The sequence below is a fragment of the Engystomops pustulosus genome, chromosome 1 (assembly GCF_040894005.1).
Source record: "Engystomops pustulosus chromosome 1, aEngPut4.maternal, whole genome shotgun sequence".
In the NCBI taxonomy this organism is placed as follows: Eukaryota; Metazoa; Chordata; class Amphibia; order Anura; family Leptodactylidae; genus Engystomops; species Engystomops pustulosus.
The window spans coordinates 47352376-47375741 of record NC_092411.1 but is presented as its reverse complement, the minus strand read 5'-3'; the positions used below and the strand labels follow the sequence as shown (position 1 = coordinate 47375741).

Genomic DNA, 23366 nt, shown 5'->3' with positions numbered 1-23366 from the left:
CAAAGTGCAGTCTTCCTGGAACGTCTCTGGGGCCAGAAGATAAGAACCTAATGCCGCCTTTTTTTCTCTCATCTTGGAATTGGTTCTCACGGACATCCAGCGACCGAAGAGCTTTTTTTGGAAAGGTTGAAAAAGTGAGTGGTGCCGAGTCCCACCACCCGCAGACAAGCCGGATACATCATAGAATACTGGACCTGTAAGTCAAAGAGACTTCGTTCTATATCCAGGACTGGAGCTTGATGTTTTTGTACTTCAAAGGAATAGTCTAGAAACAGTGAGATTTTTTGGCCATCAATGGACATATTTTCCACCTCCGTCTCCATTCTCAGGAGATTGTCCTGGTCGCTGTAGTGCAGGATACAGACTTGTATGGTTCTAGCGGGAGCTCCAGGAGGTAGCAATGTGGTTGGGATCCTGTGGGCCCTTATGACTGCAAAAAGAGGAGCCAGTCTTTGCCAAAGGTATCTAACAGCCAGTTTTCAAAGAATTCCGTTTTGTCTTAGGCGAATCTCCAGATCAACTTGCTTTGCCAGAATCACATCTAGTGCACAGGCATGCATTTTTACATCTCTTTGGAGCAGTGGCATGTTATCCTCAATGTCACCTACTCGCTCCTCTAAATCAGTTGTGCGTTCTGGGAGCTTTTTTATTTCGTGACAAATTATGGCATTGTCTTCAGCCAATGCTCCCACTTTAAGAGTACTACTTCAGAGTAGATAAAGATCTGTTACATACTCCTATTGCCTTCAAGACATCAAGGATTGTATGTTTTGGATCAGCAGTTTGTCTTTTGCTAGAAGAGGGCTGTCGTCTGCAGAAGAGGGCTGTCTTCTCCCTCAGTATCATCCGCATGTGGCAAACTACCATCTTCTGTTGTCTTTTATTTGCATCTTCTACATGACGTGGAGAAGTATCCTCCCAACTTCCAGCTCTCCTCCTGCCCCCATCAAGCTGTGGACCTCATGTTCACCCAGCAGGGCAGTCATGGTCTAATGAATGCAAAAGAAAGCAAAAACAAGACAACGGAGGGCGGCACCTTGGGAAATATCGTCAGGTACAGGAAAAGGATGAAGAAAAACTACCTCAATGGGGTGCTCACCGTAAGCCACATGGCTAGCTTGGATGTAACCCTTTTGTAGGGTGGTAGTCTCTCGATGAATTCAGCGTCCAGACACAGTCAGCTGCTCCTCTAGCCCAAAAGAAAAGGGACGGTCCAAGACAGGGAACCGGTATTATATAATCTATTGAAATGGCTTGGCTAGACCTTATGGGTGCTGACCACCGGTGTCGGAGTATCAATGGCAGTAAACACTGACTCAACTCCAAAAAGATCAAATTAAAAACTTACATTTATTAGTATAGCTTAACACATGAAATGTTAAAATATTAAAGTATTAATATCCTCCTAATGCGTTTCGGGTCGGACGACCCTTTCTCAAACATAGGAGAAAGGATTGTCCGACCTGAAACATGTTAGGAGGATATTAATACTTTATTTTAATATTTTAACATTTCTTGCTATACTAATAAATATAAGTTTTAAATTTTATCTTTTTGGAGTTGAGTCCCAGATGGGAATCAGGACCGGCATTGATAGCAAAAGGCGAATCACAGGAGCACAGCTGGTGGCTAGTGATGTAATGAACAACGTGTTCACAGATGGTGAGTCCACTTTTCCCCAAACTTAGGGTATTCAGGATAAAAAATATCGGCTTATACAGGAGCACTCTCTCTACATGTCAATTTACAAGCCCTGCTAGCCACACCCCCGAAGATTGCTACCTTTATATTTGAAGCACAGAAACTCAGTTTATTTGATTGGCATTAAGAATAGATACGTGGCTAATGGAAATATACATTATTACCAAATTAAGGAGTATCTAAGATAATGCTTTATGAGAAGATAAGAATATGGAGGCTTTCACTAAGACATGGCAACCCTGGATTGACTACATTCAGCTGCCTAATTCAGCAACAGTTTTGACGCCCTCATTCTGATCCGAATAGTTTCTCCGCTTTTTGCATCTCCCCCCTCAACGTTCTTCCCTTTCATTGACTGTCTGTCCTTTGATACCACTTCAGTAATTGGAATATGTTCTCCCAAGCGAGGGATTGTTTGGCGTTTTGCGCATTATTGTTCTTAAGTGGATTCCGTGCTTACTCCAGATTGTAGGTACATTCATTGGCCCACATTTATCAAAGCTAGTGCAGTCTGTATTGTGTGCAATTTGCCTGTGGAGTGTGCAGGGTGCACCTGATTAATCAAAACAGGTGCATAGTATTCATGAATCTGGTCCCTCCCTGCACTGCTCTGGAAGTGTACACCATTTTTTTCCCAATTTTCTGGCATACAAGCCATCCAAAAGACTAAATTCCCAGCCTCGCTGTTTAACACCATAAGCCACTCTCACGCCAAGTAAGTTGGGAGGGGACTTGGAGGCACAGGGAGTGAGCCAGAGCAAGAGCACCTTTTTATGGCACAGGCTGAAGACTTTTACACAAACCTGGACCTGGAATAAAATTCAGAACCTCTTAGAATATTGGCCAAATTGTGCTCCAGTGAGGGCAGTAAAGCGATAGGCCCCCCCATTGTGTTACAGCATGTCTAAAGCTAAGTTTTGCTCTGATAAAACTAGTTGCTTTTTATTCCATTGCTTTTCATGATTGTACACACTAGAGAAAGAGAGAAATTCTGTAGTTGATAACGTTTAGAAGAATAGGTCAGGCTATCATGAAATACCATAAGAGATAGTTTCTACAGTGAGAAAGACCATTACAATGTAGGCTTACAATGTGAGTGTACAAAAGATAAAAGGAGAAATCCAGGAGCTGTTCGAAAGCAATAGCAAACATATGTGTGGAATGAAAATCTCTTTCTATAAGAAGGTTGCTCTACTTATACCCTTCACAATAACCTTCACCTTATTTATAGTTAACATAGGTGTGAGCCTTGAAAGCCTAGAGAGCGAGGGCATGAATTGATGTACTGTATTGTTGTACTTTTGTGTCTGCTGAATGTATCATGCGGTTGCTTTCTGTGTACGTCCCTGCATGACTATGATCTCCATTCAACCAGAGGGTCTCACCAAGTTCTGGTCTATAAGGACATATTCAGGGTAATTGGTGTGCTGCTATGCTTGTGTAGCAGTGCTATGTGTCATATGTAGAAGAAGTGCGGTTTTGACATTTCACAGCCAACTATTTCATAAATGAAATTCATTTTCTATTTTTACATAGAAAAAGTTAGTTAATTAAAGTTAATCTAAATATTCCTGATAATAAAATATTAGTGGATCATTACAGTAGCAAAACCCGTAATTTTTATACATTTTAAAATATTTTTATAGCTCAGGTTGAATCAGGCAAAAATGACTTTGCCAATTTTTTTTTTTTTAATGTAATTCAGGTCCGAAACTGTTTGGTCTGAACCCATGTTGCTCCAATTTTTCTGGAAACTACTTCTCCTAAACAAAGAATTTTCAGGAAAGCTCCTTTCTCGTTTTGTTAATTTCTTATGATTTTTTTAAAAAAATGTCTCAAGTTCCCCCAACTCATCCCCTAACTTCTTGGATAATGAATTAGCCAAAGTAAGGCAGAAAAAAAAGTATTTCAAAATGGTGGATTGTAACCGAATCCACAAATAGATTTTCTCATCTCAAATTAAAATGCTTTCTTTAACTTATGAAGTTGTTAGTATTTTTTTAATTTAAGTATTTATTTAAAACGCATAAAAAGCCAAAACGTAATATTTAACATGAAATAAAACGAAATATGTTTTTTAAGTGTTAGGGTAATTTTATTTAGATACGTTAAAAATATATATTTTTTTTCTTTTCAAAAAATTATTTAAATTCAGAATTCCACTGTATTTCATTTAATATTATTCACCCATTATCTGAAACTAGAACAAATTAATGGAAGCTATTAATAAAAAGATTTTTTCTTAGCTGAACATTAGCTGAAGAGTTTTACCTTCGCTGTAAATCCACACTATAGATGAGCCTTTAGAAATTTCTATTGAATAGTGTATTATACTGGTTACACATATCATTCATTTCACAGTTTGATGTCTTCTCACACAATATTTATTATATCTGCATTCATTGGTTTTAACCGCCCTGAATACATTGTACTGAATAGGCCTTAACAAGGAATGAAGATCCCTCTGGCCCGTGTGGTGCTCATTGGAAAAATCATTACTACAATATATTTTGTTTGCAGAACATGACTATAAAGAAGAACTGGAAAAGATCAAGTAAGGTAATTTGTGGTAGTTGGGACATTTTATTGCAAGCAGAAAGTTTTCTTTGTCACTACATATATTTTATCCATATGCATTTCCCGGGTTTCTATGGGATGTGCATGACAATCAGCGAGGACATGGGATAACATACCGATAAGCGAGGATCGGTGATATGGTACTCTGTGATGTCACAGTACATATATACTAAGGTCAGTGATATCAGCACAGGGGCAACAAACAGAGCACTGTACATAGATAATACACACAGTGATGTTACAGTACAGGGGTATTACACACAATTATGTCACAGTACAAGGATAATTTATTAAACAAGAAAAAAACTGAAATATCACATGACCATAAGTATTCAGACCCTTGCTCAGTATTGAGTAGAAGCAGCTTTTGAGCTAGTGCAGCCATGAGTCTTCTTGGGAATGATGCAACAAGTTCTTCACACCTGGATTTGGGGATCCTCTGCCATTCTTCCTTGCAGATCCTTTCCAGTTCCCTCGGGTTGGATTCAAGTCTCTCCAGAGATACTCAATTGGGTTTAGGTCCGGGCTATGGCTGCGCCAGTCAAGAATGATCACAGAGTTGTTCTGAAGCCTCTGTTTTGTTATTTTAGCTGTGTCCTCTTAGGAACCTTGAGTGTTGCAGAAATTCTTTTGTAACCTTGGCCAGTTCTGTGCCTTGCCACAATTCTGTCTCTGAGCTTCATAGGCAGTTCCTTAGACCTGATGATTCTCATATGCTCTGACATGCGCTGTGAGGTCTTATGCAGATAGGCGTGTGCCTCTTCTAATCAAGTCCAATTAGTTTAATTAAACACAGCTGGACTCCAATGAAGGTGTAGAACCATCTCAATTAGGATCTGAAGAAACAACATGTGAGTTAAATATGAGTGTCACAGTAATGGATCTGAATACTAGTGACAATGTGATTTTTCAGTTTTTCTTGTTTATTAAATAAGCAAAAATATCTACATTTCAGTTTTTTCTGTCAAGATGGTGCGCAGAGTGTACATTAATGAGCAAAAAAAAAAAGATCTTAAGCCAATTGATCTTAACAATTGGCTGCAATGAAACAAAGAGTGAAAATTTAAAGGGGTTTGAATATTTTCCTTACCCACTGTAGTACAGGCATATATATGACAATCCCACCAGATGTTATATCACATTATATACACTGTGCAATATTGCTGAGATAATGCTAAAAATGTTGCATGTCTGCTAACACTGTCATCACTAACTGCTTTGTGTCTTACCTGTTACTATTCCGACGGCCTGGTAGAAAATGTTTAATATAACTTATGTTACATAACTTATTTGAATTTGTGCTTTTTCTGTGCTTAAAAGAACATTGAGTTGTATATGTACACATGAATGGCTGTCAGTCAATGTGTAGGTCCTCCCACTGGACTCCTAAGGATAGAATTGAGCAGAGATTAAAATAAATAAAAATACAAGTTTTTTCCCACAAAACTATATCTTGATCTGCTCAATTTCTGGTGAGCACACTCATCTACCAAATGTATCATAAAAAAAGAACTATGTATACCTGCTGTAAATATGATCAGTGACATATTGGTCAAAAAATTCAAAAATATAAAAAAAAACTGACATTTTTATAGTACATCAAATTAATACTCCATAGAAGGTACTTGACAAGGGGATCATAAGGTGAACATCATACCAGTAACCAGTCATCCATCCCTTGGCCTCATGTATCCAAATGATGAGTATTTATAAATAGAACGTGGATCATAATAAGAAGAGACCCAGAGAATCAGGGCAGGTAATGATATAGTATTCACAGGTAGAGACGGCTTAACAAAGTGATATTGTTGTGATCATTACGGGACCATACAGCCGCGGGAGAGTTAATTGAGACGCCGCAGAGATCTGAGGCCGAGTTGTCTTTTCTCATTTTGCACGAGCATTGATGCCACTAATGGCCTGTGTCTACGGAGGAGTAGATTCTCATGACACAAGGATAATGTGAGACAGTATTTACTGCTGAAATGAGAGGGATAAATAGCGGCTTCTGGGCAGTAGAAAGTAATTGCTCTTCAGCTCTGGTTTAGTCACAAAATGTGTTGTAATTCTGAACCCATATATCTCCCCGCCACGCTAGACGAGGCAAGAACAGGATCATTTCTAAAAGTTAATGTTTTGGGGTATAATGTTATTTATGCACTCAATAATCCAGGTCTCAGTAGAAGCAAAGACATTATTAACATATACAACACTGCCTCACTAATAAATATGTGCGGCAGTATGAGTACAGCGATTATGGCAGTCTCAAGTATACGAAATACTGTAGCGACAGCCGGCCACCAAAATGTTGCAGAAAAACATAAATCATCTCTCTGATAGGATTTCTTTGAAGTAGATATGTTTCAAATATGTCAGGTTTTTATTGATTTGAATATTAAAGGAAATCTACCATTTGCTTTTATGCATTATGAACCAAACATACTGTAGCTACACTGATGCAGAAACATATCTTGTTTAATCTCTGAACTGAGTGGTTTTGCGGAAAAAACAATTATAAAATTATGATAATAAGGCTCCGGCGCTCCTATGACTGTTCTGGCGTGCTCCTCTACCTAATTATGCATTGCTTCTGCCTTTTCCCGCCCAGCGTAGGCCGAGAATACGTCATCACTGTGTTTGTCCCTGACAGGCAGAAGTAATCAATCGTTGTACCATCCCCCAGCTGCTGTGTATGAGCCATCCAGCTCAGGTTGATAAGTCCTATCTGGACGGTTCAGGAAACTCTGTGTAATGTGGCAGCCAGTATGCACCCAGATTTCCCAGGGTCCTGAATGATCAGGGATTAAACAAGATATGTTTTTGCATCACTGTTGCTAAAGCATTCTCAAGGTTTGTTTGGTTTACAATGCATAAAAACAAATGGTAGATTTCCCTTAAGTCTGTTATTTTTAGTAACAAAAGATTCTGAGCCATGTCAAAGGGTTCAGGCTTTTTATAGAGCTCTTCACTCCGGAAATAAGTGCAATCCAATGTATCGGAAAGATGAGGAGTAATGACTGCCTAGGCTTGACACTTATTCTTAATAGCTGTTCACTCATACTTAGATTGGTGGGAACCCATTCTGAGCCTTGTCATTAGTTATTATTAGTATTCATCCTATGGCACCACTAGAGATACTGAGGATTTTCTGTCCAGATTTGTAGATGGAGAATTCTCAGTGGAATATATTAGCATCAAGGAAGACGAGATCTTAAGAAATCTCATCCACACACTGCAGAATATTTTCGCCCTCAAAAAGAAAAATTGTGATAGAAAGTATAAATCCTTGCATGGAAATTTATAATGTGGATCAGTTGCCGTCCCAGAATCCAATTTTGTATTTCAATGCAAATGACCCATGAACCTGCTACAAATCCATACATGCAAAAGTTGTAGATATAAACTATCCTCGCCTCTCTGGGGTTCAGTGGTACTTCACCAGTCTCTGTTCTACCAGTCTTCAACAATGACCTGTTCTCACAAATGGCATTTTTATCTTGTAAAGAAAATCTACCATCAAAAATCAAGCATGTAAAAACCAGGGACATTACTCATAGATCCAGGCACCATAACTTTGGTAATCTTCTTATATTTGTTATCTATGGCGTCCTTTCTTCCAATTCCAAATTTACATATGCAATGATTCACATGCTGTTAGACAGTCTCAAACTCCCCCCTGCTCCCTCAGAACTTCCCCCCTCCCTCTGCCTGTTGTAATCTCACAGCAGCAGAGGACGTTTCCTGCACAGTGTAATAGCCTGTGAAGATGCTGCACAGAGGGGCCCTGTTAACACCCCCAAGAGCCTATTAGTCTCTTGAGCATAATTGTAAAAAGTTGATTTTAGAAAGAAGGAGGTCAAGAATAAAAAATATGAGAATACCACCTGGATCTATTGCCTGGATCTATGATTTAGTGTCCCTGGTTTATCCTGCTTGATTTTGATGGTAGATTTCCTTTAAATTTTCATCTGATTTCTGCAAATAAAACTACATAAAAGTAGAAGACTGTCCTCGTGGTTTGACCTGTCCATTTTTTGGCATTATTCCCATTAGAGAAGCGGTTGAATTATATTAGGATATAGTGTTATGGAGACAAAGCACCATTTCCATGATTGAAACTTATCTTGAGTATTGGGGTGACCTAAGTACTAATGTGCCACTAAAGGGCTAGCCTTGATTTTGATGGTGCCCTTTCCAGAATACTCTTTGGTGCCCCTCCCCTACACAGTCATCATAAAAATAGGCTACATAAATTTTGTTGTTTATAATTTTTTACATTGAATTATTAAGGTCATTTTATAGTTAATGCACATGATCAGGGTTGTCCACATTAAAATGTGCAAGGTAATCTGCATAAAAATCCCTCACTAAATTTGCTTGTGTTACAAGCGTACATGCATATAGATTTTATTTCTTAAATTTGAGGACACTGGTCTCCCCCACATGTTAATTGCCAAGTGGAAACAATCTACAGCATGTACATGGTGCTGAATTACACAGTTGGCACTGAAATGTTTTGCATAATACACACTATGGGGGAGATTTATCATCAAGTTTTTGAGGTAAAACTGTGCTAGTTGCCCATGGAAACCAATCAGAGCTCAGCTTTAATTTTATAAACAGCTGTGGGAAAATGAAAGCTGAGCTCTGATTGGTTGCCATGGGAAACTAGAACAGTTCTGCTCTAAGAGACTTGTCATAAATCTCCCCCTATGTTTGCAGGTTTTTACGTAAGACTTTAATTTTACCGGTGGCGTGGCTGCTTGATGGATACAGGAGGGGCGTTGCCTGTACCATATGCGGCAACACAGGCCCAGGCATATGATAAATTCCCCCCTATGCGTTGGGTATTGTATTTTGTGAGACAAGTTGTAGTATTTAAAGTCTAAGAACTCCCCATAACATTACAATCTGGTGGCAGCATGTTGTATAAAAAGCACTGTGATTTCCAGCATACCTCTAATATTTCTGTCCATTTCTGAGAAATTACTAGTAAAATTCACCAAGTTTGTGTCTTCATCACGCAGAGGACTGCTATTCCTGTCTGGACTTTAATCTCCGATAAAAAAGTATTTTTTTCTTGTGAATAAGGGGTTTTGTCTTCAACAGCAATGCTCCGATGTTGAGATTACTTTGGTGCACCAACTGCCTAATTAGCAAATGGATTAAAACGGGAATATCTCAGATACTGCACAATGGGAAGAAATAAGAAATGTTCACTCACCGGACACTTTATTAGGTACACCTGTCCAACTGCTCGTTAACACTTAATTTCTAATCAGCCAATCACATGGCGGCAACTCAGTGTATTTAGGCATGTAGACATGGTCAAGACAATCTCCTGCAGTTCAAACTGAGCATCAGTATGTGGAAAAAAGGTGATTTGAGTGCCTTTGAACGTGGCATGGTTGTTGGTGACAGAAGGCCTGGTCTGAGTATTTCAGAAACTGCTGATCTACTGGGATTTTCACACACAACCATCTCTAGGGTTTACAGAGAATGGTCCGAAAAAGAAAAAACATCCAGTGAGCGGCAGTTCTGTGGGCGGAAATGCCTTGTTGATGCCAGAGGTCAGAGGAGAATGGGCAGACTGGTTCGAGCTGATAGAAAGGCAACAGTGACTCAAATCGCCACCCGTTACAACCAAGGTAGGCAGAAGAGCATCTCTGAACGCACAGTACATCGAACTTTGAGGCAGATGGGCTACAGCAGCAGAAGACCACACCGGGTGCCACTCCTTTCAGCTAAGAACAGGAAACTGAGGCTACAATTTGCACAAGCTCATCGAAATTGGACAGTAGAAGATTGGAAAAACGTTGCCTGGTCTGATGAGTCTCGATTTGGTGGTGGTGTCATGGTGTGGGGAATATTTTCTTGGCACTCTTTGGGCCCCTTGGTACCAATTGAGCATCGTTGCAACGCCACAGCCTACCTGAGTATTGTTGCTGACCATGTCCATCCATTTATGACCACAATGTACCCAACATCTGATGGCTACTTTCAGCAGGATAATGCGCCATGTCATAAAGCTGGAATCATCTGAGACTGGTTTCTTGAACATGACAATGAGTTCACTGTACTCAAATGGCCTCCACAGTCACCAGATCTCAATCCAATAGAGCATCTTTGGGATGTGGTGGAACGGGAGATTCGCATCATGGATGTGCAGCCGACAAATCTGCGGCAACTGTGTGATGCCTTCATGTCAATATGGACCAAAATCTCTGAGGAATGCTTCCAGCACCTTGTTGAATCTATGCCACGAAGAATTGAGGCAGTTCTGAAGGCAAAAGGGGGTCCAACCCGTTACTAGCATGGTGTACCTAATAAAGTGGCCGGTGAGTGTATGTTGAGTGCATTTCTCTACAACATTCTGCCAGCAGATTGTAATTCTTGGTGGAGCTGATAGAATCCCATTAATCACACCATTTTTACATATAATTCAACAAATTGAATATTTTGTGGCCGGCTTTGAGTTGTAAGATATGCGATGATAAGCTCCTTTGTACAAGGTAGGGCAAGCACTGCTATTATATTCAATTGTAACTACATTTTCGGCGCCCAGATACAGTTTTATTAAAGGGGTTTTCCCACGAAGCAAGTAATCCACAGGGGGGTCCAATGCATCCCCGTCGCACCAACACATAGCACTGCCGACATGACCAGAGCAGCCGGTCGCACATGGTTGCCCGTTCATCTCTGTGGAGCTGGCATAGATTGCTCATACGGCGCTCTGCAATCTCCATCAGCTCCATAGAGAAGGACAGGGCAACCTGCGCCTGCACAACCGGCTGCTCCGGCCATCTCGTTGGTGCTAGGAGGGTGCATCAGAACCCTTTTTTCCTGATCCATGGAGGTCCCATCACTGAGACCCCCACGATCAGCAAGTTAGACCCTATTCTTTATATAGGGCATAACTTGCATCGTCAGAAAAGCACTGACAGAATCCTCTTTGCAACATGATGCAGGACTTGGCATTGTAATCCTTTTTGTGGTCTCCTTTTCCTAAAAATGATGTTTTCAAAATATGCTAATGAGTCAATTGATTGATTTGTAGACAATTTATCAGTGGATATAGTTTGGGGGCATCTTTTTTTCATATCACTTTTATATTGTCGTCACCTTTTATTATATAATTCCCTTCCTAATTTGTTGGCATAACCTTGGGTTACCTTTGCAGCCAAGTTTCTGTATGTGTCAGTATTGTATGCTGTAGGCTTTTGATTGGTTTAGTGTAAAGTTTGAAAAGCAATTTTGATCATTGGATGAATTGTTACATGGGTGACTGCTCTCACTTGTATTGTTACAGAAATACATTTAGCAAAGAGAGAACACATTTTCACTGATAAAAGCTTTAGTTTTTTTTTCTGATAGGACTCTCATTTCCAGGTGCAAGTTATACCAAGCTGCATTACTGACCTTTCAAGATAACTTACATTTCCTAATGAGGACTGTGCATCTGGACCATTTCACTTTCTCATAGATGCTTCCCAAACAAAACACATCGAGAAGACAAATGATTATAATGTGAAAGACAATTTGAGTTTCTGCAAGTCTTCATATTTAACTGGCAAGAGTAGGAGAGTTCAGATACCATTGTCTGCAGTGGATTGAAATAAAAAGCCAGATCTGCTATAGAAATACAGTATAATGAGAGTAGATGCCTGTAATCCAAATTGTGTACATATCCCTACCTACTGCTATTGTGACAGCCCTGCTTCATGATAAAAGGCTTTCTCTTGGCAAACTATAGAATAAAAAAAAAGAAATATATTCTATGTGCATCTGTATTCACATATACATGAAATACATATACGGTATATATATATGAAATGGCTTAGTTTCACTTTACTGTTCTATGAAATTCTATATATATATATTTTTTATTCCTTGAAGTAACTTGAAGTTTCTGGTTCTATAACATGACCCCTTATCTTTTATTTCTTACAATACTGAGATTTTTGGTAACATCTTGTTTTTACCAGTTCTAGGCTTTCTGTTATGATTATTTGTTTGCATGCCCATAAACTTCATTAAAATGTTTACTGTGATGTTTTGAGGCATTCTTATGGGGCAGGAGTAGTCCAAAAGAGTCAACTTTAGGCTTCCTTTTAAATTATTTTTAAGAAGTTAAAGAAAGTCTATAGTGGATACCACATTAAAGGAAACCTACCACTTGAAGTGGCAGGTTTCAGAAGAAAACACCGAGCACCAGCTCAGGCTGAGCTGGTGCTTATTTTTGTTAGTGTTTTAAACCGCGGTATCGCGGTTTAAAACACTTTTTAAACTGTATAGCCGGCGCAGGGAGGTACGCGCTCGGCGCTTACCATGCGCGCGGCTACATAGGAAGTGAAGGAGAGCCGCGCGCATGGTAAGTGCCGAGCGCGTACCTCCCTGCGCCGGCTATACAGTTTAAAACACTAACAAAAATAAGCACCGGCACCAGCTCAGCCTGAGCTGGTGCTCGGTGTTTTCTTCTGAAACCTGCCACTTCAAGTGGTAGGTTTCCTTTAAAGTTAATAAATCTGGACATTTTGATGGATATCCCTGAAGGAAAGTCCTGCACAAGTTGTTAGGGAAAGCCTAAGGCTAGCTGCAAAGTATGTGAACCAGCCCAAACGCAAAGAAACCCAAACTAAACGGACATGCTGAGTTCAGTTTTCCAGTTCTATGTTTGGGCAGGTAAATCTAGATGGAACACACAATGGGGATACACTTTTTATTATTTTTAAAGCCCCGGCCCAGCCATATGTTAAATAAAAATGAAAACTTTGGCAACCCCCTTAGTTGCATGTTTGACTGCAACCCAGCTACCTGCTATCAGAAAGGTGAGCAGACGCGGCACATCCTCTTAAAATGTTGATTTTTTATTGAAATATCTTTAAAACATTACGGGAGGTAGAAGTATCGCCTACGCGTTTCGAGCACGTCCGTGCTCTTAGTCATGGCATGCTATAGCTATGCTTCTTTATATGAAATGTTTGTCCTTTTATTATGTGTATATAAATATATACCATAAAGTCGGGTGAATACTATTCTTCTTATGTTCCAATTTATAAAACATAGATATACATTTTCCCAAACAAGAAATTAATGTACAAGAGAATATGAATACAGAAAATCGGACTCTATGTAAATAGAGTTTAGATTCCTCCTTAGCGTGGATTTCACATAATTAGTCAGAGATATGAGTGGAGTGTTGGCCGTAATCCACATATAACACTGTGGATATGTGACAGTATAATATGTACATACATTATTCACATTTCACTGTACAGTATGTAATTATTCATGTGTGTCAGGAGGACTGTGAAAAATGTCATTTTTTTCTTAAGTGACCAATATGTCCTTTATTCTGGTTGTAAATGGCACCAGGGAGTAGGAATACGTTCTATTAATTATTACACATTATGTGTTATACAATCCCATGTAGAACTGAATGTGGCAGCTAAATACTAAATGAAAATTGTAAAAACATTTCTCACAATGATCTTGTATAATTTGGTAATGGCAGAATATGGAAAACCTTTTTGACCCACACACAGATATAAACCACCCCCCACCCCATTTATTATAGTCGTCTCATGTCGGGAAGAGTTATTTTATGGTCTTGTTTATGCTTGTCCCGGGTGCGGCACAATTTTTGGCCCTGCTCACACGAATAAATTATAGTTAGTGTATATATCAAGAAAGAATAAGTGCAGAATACCCCCTAAAAAGATGTATTCCACATTTAATGGAACGCTGCATATTTATAGGAGAGTAATTTACTGGCCCATTAATGGCTAATTGTTTTGCCATTTAGGGCTATTGAACCCTCTAAATGATGTACCTGAAAAGTGAATCTCATCCCAGAATAAAATAACCCCCTTTGTCCACAGTACAAAAAAAATTAATGTTTTACAACCTGTAAAATGTGACAATGCAAAGTTGTTTTTTATATAATTTGAGGGGTGTAGTTTCTATAATGGGGTAATTTACGGGGTTTTACTGTTATTTAGGCCTCTCAAAGTCACTTTGAGAGGATCCCTCTAAATACAGGCTTTGGCGATTTTTATAAAATTGGATGTCACCCAAAATTCAAGGCCCCATAACATACTAGAAACATGAGAGGATGCTTAAAAACATGCATATTAAAATGTATTTATTATTTATCTAGGTGCCATGTCTGTTAGAACTATTTTAGAACTTTGTAATTGGAGAATTTTTAACAACATTTCCAAAATATCATTTTTTTTTTTCATAACTGAAGGCAAAAGATATCACCAAATTTCTCAACTAATTTGCAGTACAATGTGTCATGAGAAAACAACCTCAAAATCCTCTGCATATGTTAAAGCGTTAAAAAGTTATATCTACTTATAATGGGCTCTGTCCCTAAGCCCTTAAATGGCTTAATCCTGAATGGGTTAAGGGGGCTGCTACTGGACATTTTATTATTAAGGGGCTGCTGGTGTAGACATTTGATTAATGAGAGCTGCTGGACAGTAAATAATAATAATAATCTTTATTTATATAGCACCATCATTGATAAGGGAGCTGCTGCTGGACACTACATATAAGGCCAGTGTCGGACTGGCCCACCAGAGTACCAGAGGATCCTCTGGTGGGTCCTGTCTCAAACCAATACTGACCTCAGAGGTCCATCAGAAAACAACACAATTTGAAGATTGCTAGAGTATATTTTCTGTGGTGATAATGAAGAGTGGGCCCCCGGATTGATTTTCTCTGGTGGGCCTAAGGAAACCCAGTCCGACACTGTATAAGGCCGCATTCAGACAGCTGTTGTGGGGACATATATACAGGGATATACGTCCTCATAGACTGCTGTTGGCGTCAGCGTTACAGTGCCAGAATGGCACCATACCGCAATACAAAAAACCAAAGGGTGTAGCACAGCCAAAGTGTATGTGAGCCAAATGCACAAAAGACAAGTTCAGCCAAAACAAAAGAAAAAGAGTGCATTCAAAAGGCTCAAGGGGTATTGCAAAAACATCAATTTTTTATTGGTACAAAGCAAACAATCAACGACATTCTAGAAACCTTTAAAACACATAATGTACATACCAGAACAATGTACAGTGACCTGGTGTAGGTACACTCAGTAGTGATGTGATACCTCCCAAAAGACTCTCAGCCTGATCATTGCACAAGAATAAAGTGCCAGAAGTGCTATATGCAAAAGTAGGTAAGCAATACTCTATAATGGTGCCAATACAATGGTAAGCGCGACAATGATCAAGGAGAAAAAAAGTCAAAGGATAAGAGGTTACCGCATAAAGGCCTGCATGCAATAGAGGGAGGTAAATGAAGACAGAGGCAATGGGCTCATGCGGTAACCTCTTATCCTTTGACTTTTTTTCTCCTTGATCATTGTCGCGCTTACCATTGTATTGGCACCATTATAGAGTATTGCTTACCTACTTTTGCATATAGCACTTCTGGCACTTTATTCTTGTGCAATGATCAGGCTGAGAGTCTTTTGGGAGGTATCACATCACTACTGAGTGTACCTACACCAGGTCACTGTACATTGTTCTGGTATGTACATTATGTGTTTTAAAGGTTTTTAGAATGTCGTTGATTGTTTGCTTTGTACCAATAAAAATTTGATGTTTTTGCAATACCCCTTGAGCCTTTTGAATGCACTCTTTTTCTTTTGTTTTGGTTGAAATGGCACCATACCGTACACGGAGAAAAGGTAGAACACGCTCTATCTTTCCCCATGTTTATGGCCCTGCAGTGCTGTTTCCTATGGAGAGCGCCTCCCTCTGGTTACGGCTGAGCAAGCATATGTGCTGTGTGAAAGCAGCCTATGGTGTCAGAATATGGTGCTGTGAGTATATGTATATATGTGTATTCTCAAGTGTAATGCGCAGAACGGGGTTGGCAGTGTGAGTTTAGATATATAAGTGACCTCGATCCAAGGCGCACTCCATGGCCCAATAGAGTTTTGTTAAGGCACTGCCTGTTTCTGAAGAAAGCAAGGGACCATGAAGCATGGGGTGTAAAATAAAATGCCCATGTATGTGTCCTGAGAACACTAACTTTTGTGATAACGTAGAATTTATACTCTACAAATTATTATTTATTCACTTTTTCTCAGATCTGCAGGGTAGAAACTAACTTCTGTAATGTCTTCTATAAACCGGTGTCAGAACCGGTGTAGCACCATGTAGAACATTATAGAAAAGTACTGTCTAGCTCTTATGAGTATCAAGTTATGATGGGAGATAAAATACTTACTAATATGTGCAGCAGCCTCTCTATTCCTGTGCTTCTTTTCTCTCATTTTGTTTCCCCTCCTTATTCATGGATTTCTAAAGGACATAGTTTAATTTGATACCCCTGTTAGAATATTTAGATATTTTTTACTTACATTTGCTGATGGGGCGATCCACACATTTTAACTGACTTTGACCTAGATTAATATCCATAGATAGTGAATGTGGTAATGCAATACCAGAAACTCCTTTAAAAAGTGTCTTTATCTGCTCCTTCTAATTTCAAAAAAAAAAAAATTCCATTTTTTTTATTTCTACAGTTTGAAACGCAAAGTTTACGCATTACAGACCTACATCGAAAGTCTCACTTGTGGAGAGGTGTAGTAAGCATCACCCTCATTGAGGGACAGGATCTAAAAGCCATGGATACAAATGGCCTTAGTGACCCTTATGTGAAATTTCGGCTGGGACATCAGAAATATAAGAGCAAGGTAAATAAACTATTATTTGCAGTCGGTATTACTCCAATATCTTTCTGTTCTTTTGGGTTCATATAATAGTAGGTATTTTCTGTGGGTTACCTAGGTATAAACAGATCAGTCAGTGCCCCCTGCTGGGAGCTGGAATTAGTGGAGGAACATGGCAGTCACTATTCATTTTCTCTACAGCGCCAGCACACAGATCCCATAGAACGAATGGACAATCCTTATAATGTACTGATGTGACTGCTCCTCTAGATGCCCTCCTTTCAGAATATACATTTCAAACAAAGTTATCAGTACAGGCAGCCCCTTCATAAATACTTTGGGGGATTTACCAATCAAAATATGCAATAATAAACTGATGCAACCTACCATTTGATTTGATGCATTATGAAATACATTGAGACTGATGTACCTTCACTGATGCAGAATCATATCTTGGTTAATCCCTGAGTGGTTTTGCTGAAATAACAATTATAACATTCAGGACCTTGGGGAAGCTGGGTCAGGCTTCCTGCCAAGATAAACACATTAGACAAGAAGCTTGTAATTACAAATGGAAGTTAGTCAAGACATGACTTATCAACCTGAGCTGGATCACTCATACACAGCAGCTAAGGGATGGTGCAGCAATTGATTATTCTGCCTTCAGGTACAACCCAGGGATTACATCATCCTCTCCTGCAGTGAAAAACTCACGTGCTAGCACAAGTGCTGAAGCAGCCATAGAAGCGACAGAGCTTCATTACCATAATGTTATATCTGTTTTATCAGCAAAACCGCTCAGCACAGGGATTAACCAAGATATGATCCTGCATCAGTGTAGCTACAGCATTCTGAAGGCATGTTTGCTTCATAATGCATCAAATCAAATGGTAGGTTTCCTTTAAAAGGGGAAATGTTTAAAATGTTACATTGTACACCAAAGTTTTGTGGCAAAATTCTCTTGCAAATTAAACCAACTAAGGTGGTTTCAACTCTGACTTTCTAAAAATGCACCAAATCTTCAACTGAATCATTAAATCTGCTCAATATCTTACATCTATTTGTTTGGTAGACTCTTCCAAAGACCCTGAATCCTCAGTGGAGGGAGCAGTTTAACATGCATCTTTTTGAGGAACAAGGAGGAATAATTGACATCACCGTATGGGACAAAGATGCGGGCAAGAGAGATGATTTTATTGGAAGGTGGGTAATGTCAAAAGGGGGAAAACAATACTCAAGTAATGTGCTATTGTGTTCTCATTTGTATGTGATAAAATAACCTATGGAAATTCAGAGTTTAACCAGTAGATGTCACATTTCTCACTCTTTTGAAGGATAATTTTCTATTCTGAAATAATTCTGAAGTTCTTATGTTAGAATATGTGTAATATGTATGTATGTATGTATATATGTATGTGTGTGTATATATATATATATATGTGTGTGTGTGTATATATATATATATATATATATATATATCTGTGTATGTATCTATATATATACACAGATATATATATATATATATATATATATATATATATATATATATATATATACCGTATATACTCAAGTATAGGCCGACCCGAGTATAAGACAAAACCCCTAATTTTACAACCAAAAACTGGGAAAACCTATTGACTCGAGTATAAGTTGAGGGTGGGAAATGCATTGGTCACAGACCCAGCCAAGTATATAGCCAGCCAGCCCCCTATAATATACAGCTTGCCCCCAGTAGTATACAGCCTGCCCCCAGTAGTATACAGCCACCCCAGCCTGCCCCCAGTAGTATACAGCCACCCCAGTAGTATACAGCCTGCCCCCAGTAGTATACAGCCTGCCCCAGCCTGCTCCCAGTAGTATACAGCCTGCCCCAGCCTGCTCCCAGTAGTATACAGCCACCCCAGCCAGCCCCCAGTAGTATACAGCACTGCCCAGCCAGCCCCCAGTAGTATACAGCACTGCCCAGCCAGCCCCCAGTAGTATACAGCACTGCCCAGCCAGCCCCCAGTAGTATACAGCCACCCCAGCCAGCCCCCAGTAGTATACAGCCACCCAGCCTGCCCCCAGTAGTATACAGCCACCCCAACCTGCCCCCCAGTAGTATACAGCCTGCCCCCAGTAGTATACAGCCACCCCAGCCTGCCCCCCAGTAGTATACAGCATGCCCCCAGTAGTATACAGCCACCCAGCCTGCCCCCAGTTGTATACAGTGCGCCCCCAGCCTGCCCCCCAGTAGTATACAGCGTCCCCCCACTAGTATACAGTCAGCCTAGAATTAGAAAAAAAAAACTTATTTACTCACCCTCCGGTGGCCCCGATGCGCAGTGCTGCTCCCCCGATGTCATCACGGCTCGTCTTCAGGCTTCCCGGCTCCTCTTCTTGCTTCCGCGGCGTCTTCTGTCTTCTTTAACATCGCGTTGGGGGCGCCGCAACTGTTCTCTCCTGTTCTCTCCCGCGCCGCTGCTGACGTCGTACTAGGCGCCGCACAGGAGAAGAACAATGGCGGCGCCCAGCAAGATGTTAAAGAAGACAGAAGACGGCGCGGAAGCAAGAAGAGGAGCCGGGAAGCCTGAAGACGAGCCGCGATGACATCGGGGGAGCAGCGCTGCGCATCGGGGCCACCGGAGGGTGAGTAAATAAGTTTTTTTTTTTTTAGTCCATTTTTAATTATTTTATTAAAGTATTGACTCGTGTATAAGCCGAGGGGACGTTTTTCAGCACATTTTTTGTGCTGAAAAACTCGGCTTATACACGAGTATACACGAGTATACACACTCTGTATATGTACTTGTGTGTGCATGTGTGTATATATATGTATATTACAGGTTGTTACCTGGATTGTGGTTGCTCTATGTTATTCCTTGATTATTATTATTAATATTCTTTTCTTTATCATACAATTTGCTGTGGATTTCCTGCTGTACTTGAGATCATTGTTCTATTACATGACCCAGTTTTGGCCAAGCTCTAGCTGTTGGATAAACGGCATCTCATTTGACTCTAGAAGACTTTAGAATAAGGAGGACTTCATATGAACTGAACACCTCCATTATACCTCCATTCTATAATCTGTGTAAAATGTGCCCTTCCTTGCCCTGGTTTATAACTTTTCCCCCTAAACACCAATAAGGCCCTGAAATCTGAGAAGGTGGAAGGTTTAACCAGAAGTCTCACAGCAAATGTGAGAGGTGACAGTTCAGCCCTGATACATTAACAAACTCAACTTTGATACATCCACATCACTTAAGATCTACAAAAAATAAATATATTAGGCTATAGATGCCCATATTATAAGATATAATAACTTGTCAAAGGTCACACCTGCTCCTCAACACATTTCTATTACCGAGATTGCCATGGTGCTGTGAAGCGCAACAAAGTTGGGAAAAGGCAGTAAATGTGAGCTATCCAAGACACATAGAGATATTAGTATATGTGCAATATTGCATAGACTTTGCTGTGCCAGGGTTAACGTATTCTTGGTGCACTGCTAATGAGATATATATTACAGTAATATTACATTTAGTACTGAATTTTTTCTTGGTCATTTTATTTTTGAGAGAATATATCCATAATGCAGCACCACACAGAGGCACCATGCTCAACACATGGACAGTTTACGGCATTTACGGTGGTTTTTATGGCGATCTTCCTGTGTGTCTCTGTACAAGCTCCATGTGTGCTTCTCATATCAGCGTAGGAAGTGTAATAAAAACTTTGGTTTGCCAGTTATTGTGAGTTCTATCTCATTGTTTTTATCACTCATGCCTTTTGATGTTATAGTTTTCTGGGATCACATTATATTGATTGCTCTTACAGATCAGAGAAGATCTAAATTATGGCACAGCCACTAATATGTAAGTGATGATAGTATAGGACGCTTGCATTCACACGACCATATGGGGGACATATATAAGGTCGAGGTATATACTGCTAATATATGCCCCCCATAGACGGCAATGGCTGCACGGTGGCATACAGGGGCGGTACTGTGAGTAGCAGTGCCTTTCCCCGGCGCCGCCGTGTGCCCGCTGTACTCCGGTACAGTGGGCAAAGGTTGTGTGAGTGTAGCATTAGATTAGTTGCATAATATTCTGTTAAGTGTAATATTCTGACAAGAATTCTGCAGTTACACATTGCAGTTAGACAGGGCAGGTGACAGATTAGATGGCAGAGGAAAACTAGCAATTAAATCTTTTCTGTTATCTCTCTAATGTTTACTATGTTCATTTTACTTGCTAACCTTCCATCTATTCCACCAGTACCAACTATACACACCAATGCCTCCAACTGTATACACACAGCCTCCCACTGTATAAACAACGCCCCCCCCCCCTCAACGCTCCCACGCAGCCGTCCTCATCATCTACCCTTCTACCTCTGAATGCTCTGTGCAAGGACCAGGTAGCGTGATATCTTCACACAATGTATGGGTCCTTCAGAGCAACAGAGTGGCACAGCCAAACAGGCCTGTGTCGCTCTGTATATTAATCGCATCTGTGTTCTAACCCTTACAGACACGATTAATTTCATGGTGGGTAATTCAGGCAACATTTCATTCAATCAGGCTGCTGCCCGCATCATGGCTCAGACATCTGCTGCCTGAGGCAAGATTCTCATCTCACCTCATGGCAGATGTGTCCCTGTCTATAATGTATGTAAGCATACTAACTTATTACAGTGTTCTGTTGCGAAGCAAGAAATACATTCTTTTAAATCTCTGAAGCTTTTTTTATCTCTTATTTCTCCTTCTGCTTGCTGTAGGGGAGATCTCACCTAACCCTGGCCCACCTTCTCATTGTAAAACTTCACATAAAAACCCTGCTTACCTTATCAAGATTCACTGTATCCCCTCTTCTCCTTCTCATCCCCCCATAATCCACCCAAATTTGCCCTATGGGATGCCCGCTATGTGTTCAATAAACTAGGATCTGTTCGTGACCTCTTTCTTTCTAAGTTCTTTGACATGCTTGCCATCACTGAAACACAGATGCAGCAGGATGACTCCGCCTCGGATGCGGCATTGTCTTATGGTGGCTTACACTTTTCTCACTGCACCAGACCTGGAGGAAGGAGGGGTAGGCATACTCCTCTCTCCACAATGCAGTTTTTAGATAATTCCTCCTTTACCCTGTACTTTCCCATTTTTTGAGGTCCACACTCTCAGACTCTTTTGCTCATTCTCTCTTCATGTGGCTGAAGTATACCTTCCTCCTGGCTCACCCTACTAGTTCCTTGAGCACTTTTCCTCTTGGCTCCCTCACTTTCTATCCAACCATCATCATGGGAGAGTTTAACATTCATATTAACACTCCCATTTCCCCTCCTGCCTCTCAGCTCTTAGCACAAACGACTACTCTAGTTCTTTTGCAACTCTCTGATTCTCCCACTCATAATGAGGGAAACATCCTCAGTTTCCCTCCTGATTTTCTTACCACTTCTTTTTCCACTTTCAGACCATAATCTTCTTTCTTTTACTAATAATCCTTCACCTTCTCGAAATCCATAAACCATGCCGAATGTCTATGGAGAAAATTGTGCACATCTGCAGACTTTATATACTTCATATTTATGCTAAGAACCTATACCTCTGCCCTTCACCTCGCTAAACAGGTTTATGTCACTAATCTAATATCCTCTTTCTAACCCCTAATCCCAAAAGGCTCTTTGATACTCTTCACTCCTTACTAACACCAAATGTGCAGCCACCTGCCACAGACCTTGGGGCTGAAGATCTGGCTGCCTACTTTAAAGATAAAATTGATTGCATTTGCCAGGAAATAATTGCTCAATCCACTCACCCCTTCATTCCCCTTCCCTCCGGTACCTTATCTTGTTCACTCACTTCCTTTGAGCCAGTCACAGAGTAAGGCTGCATGCACACTGCCGTGAGCCCGCCGTGCAGCGCGGGGAGAGGAGGAGGTGAGTGCAGCTCACCCCCGCCCATCTCCATAGCGATATATGGCCGTGGCGCCGTAATACGGGAAAAGATAGGACATGTCCTATCTTTTCCCGGGCTACGGAGCGGTACGGTGCCACACGTGTGCTGCACCGTACCGCTCCCGTAGGGCGCCGTGAGCCCATAGAAGTGTATGGGGGACGTATATCGGCGCATATACGTCGGCCGTGTATACGTCCCCCATACATGTGTGTGAATGTAGCCTAAGAAGTATCCAGTTTTCTTTGCTCTACTGGTCCCACAACCCGCATTAGTGACCCTATCCCCTCTCATCTGTTACAGTCCCTCTCCCCAGCAGTGAACTCTCACCTCACTAAATCTTTAACCTCTCTCTCTCTTTTGGTGTCATTCCCTCTTCTTTCAGCCATGTGGTTGTCACCCCATTACTAAAGAAACCTTCCCTGGACCCATCCAGTGCTTTTAACTACTGACCAGTCT

The 23366-nt window shown here is 40.5% G+C and overlaps 1 protein-coding gene across 7 annotated transcripts in view; it reads left to right on the top strand.

Moving 5' to 3' along the window:
- Positions 1–23366, top strand: part of MCTP1 (multiple C2 and transmembrane domain containing 1) — a 486374-nt gene that overhangs the window by 194304 nt on the left and 268704 nt on the right. For 5 of the 7 annotated variants that reach the window (XM_072139697.1, XM_072139689.1, XM_072139708.1 and 2 more), the window contains exons 7-9: positions 4222–4260; positions 16823–16993; positions 18042–18172. In XM_072139697.1, the coding sequence (XP_071995798.1) occupies positions 4222–4260; positions 16823–16993; positions 18042–18172 (341 nt within the window). The remainder of the gene's footprint in view (positions 1–4221; positions 4261–16822; positions 16994–18041; positions 18173–23366) is intronic. The other 2 variants (XM_072139702.1, XM_072139695.1) reach the window with 1 other exon arrangement.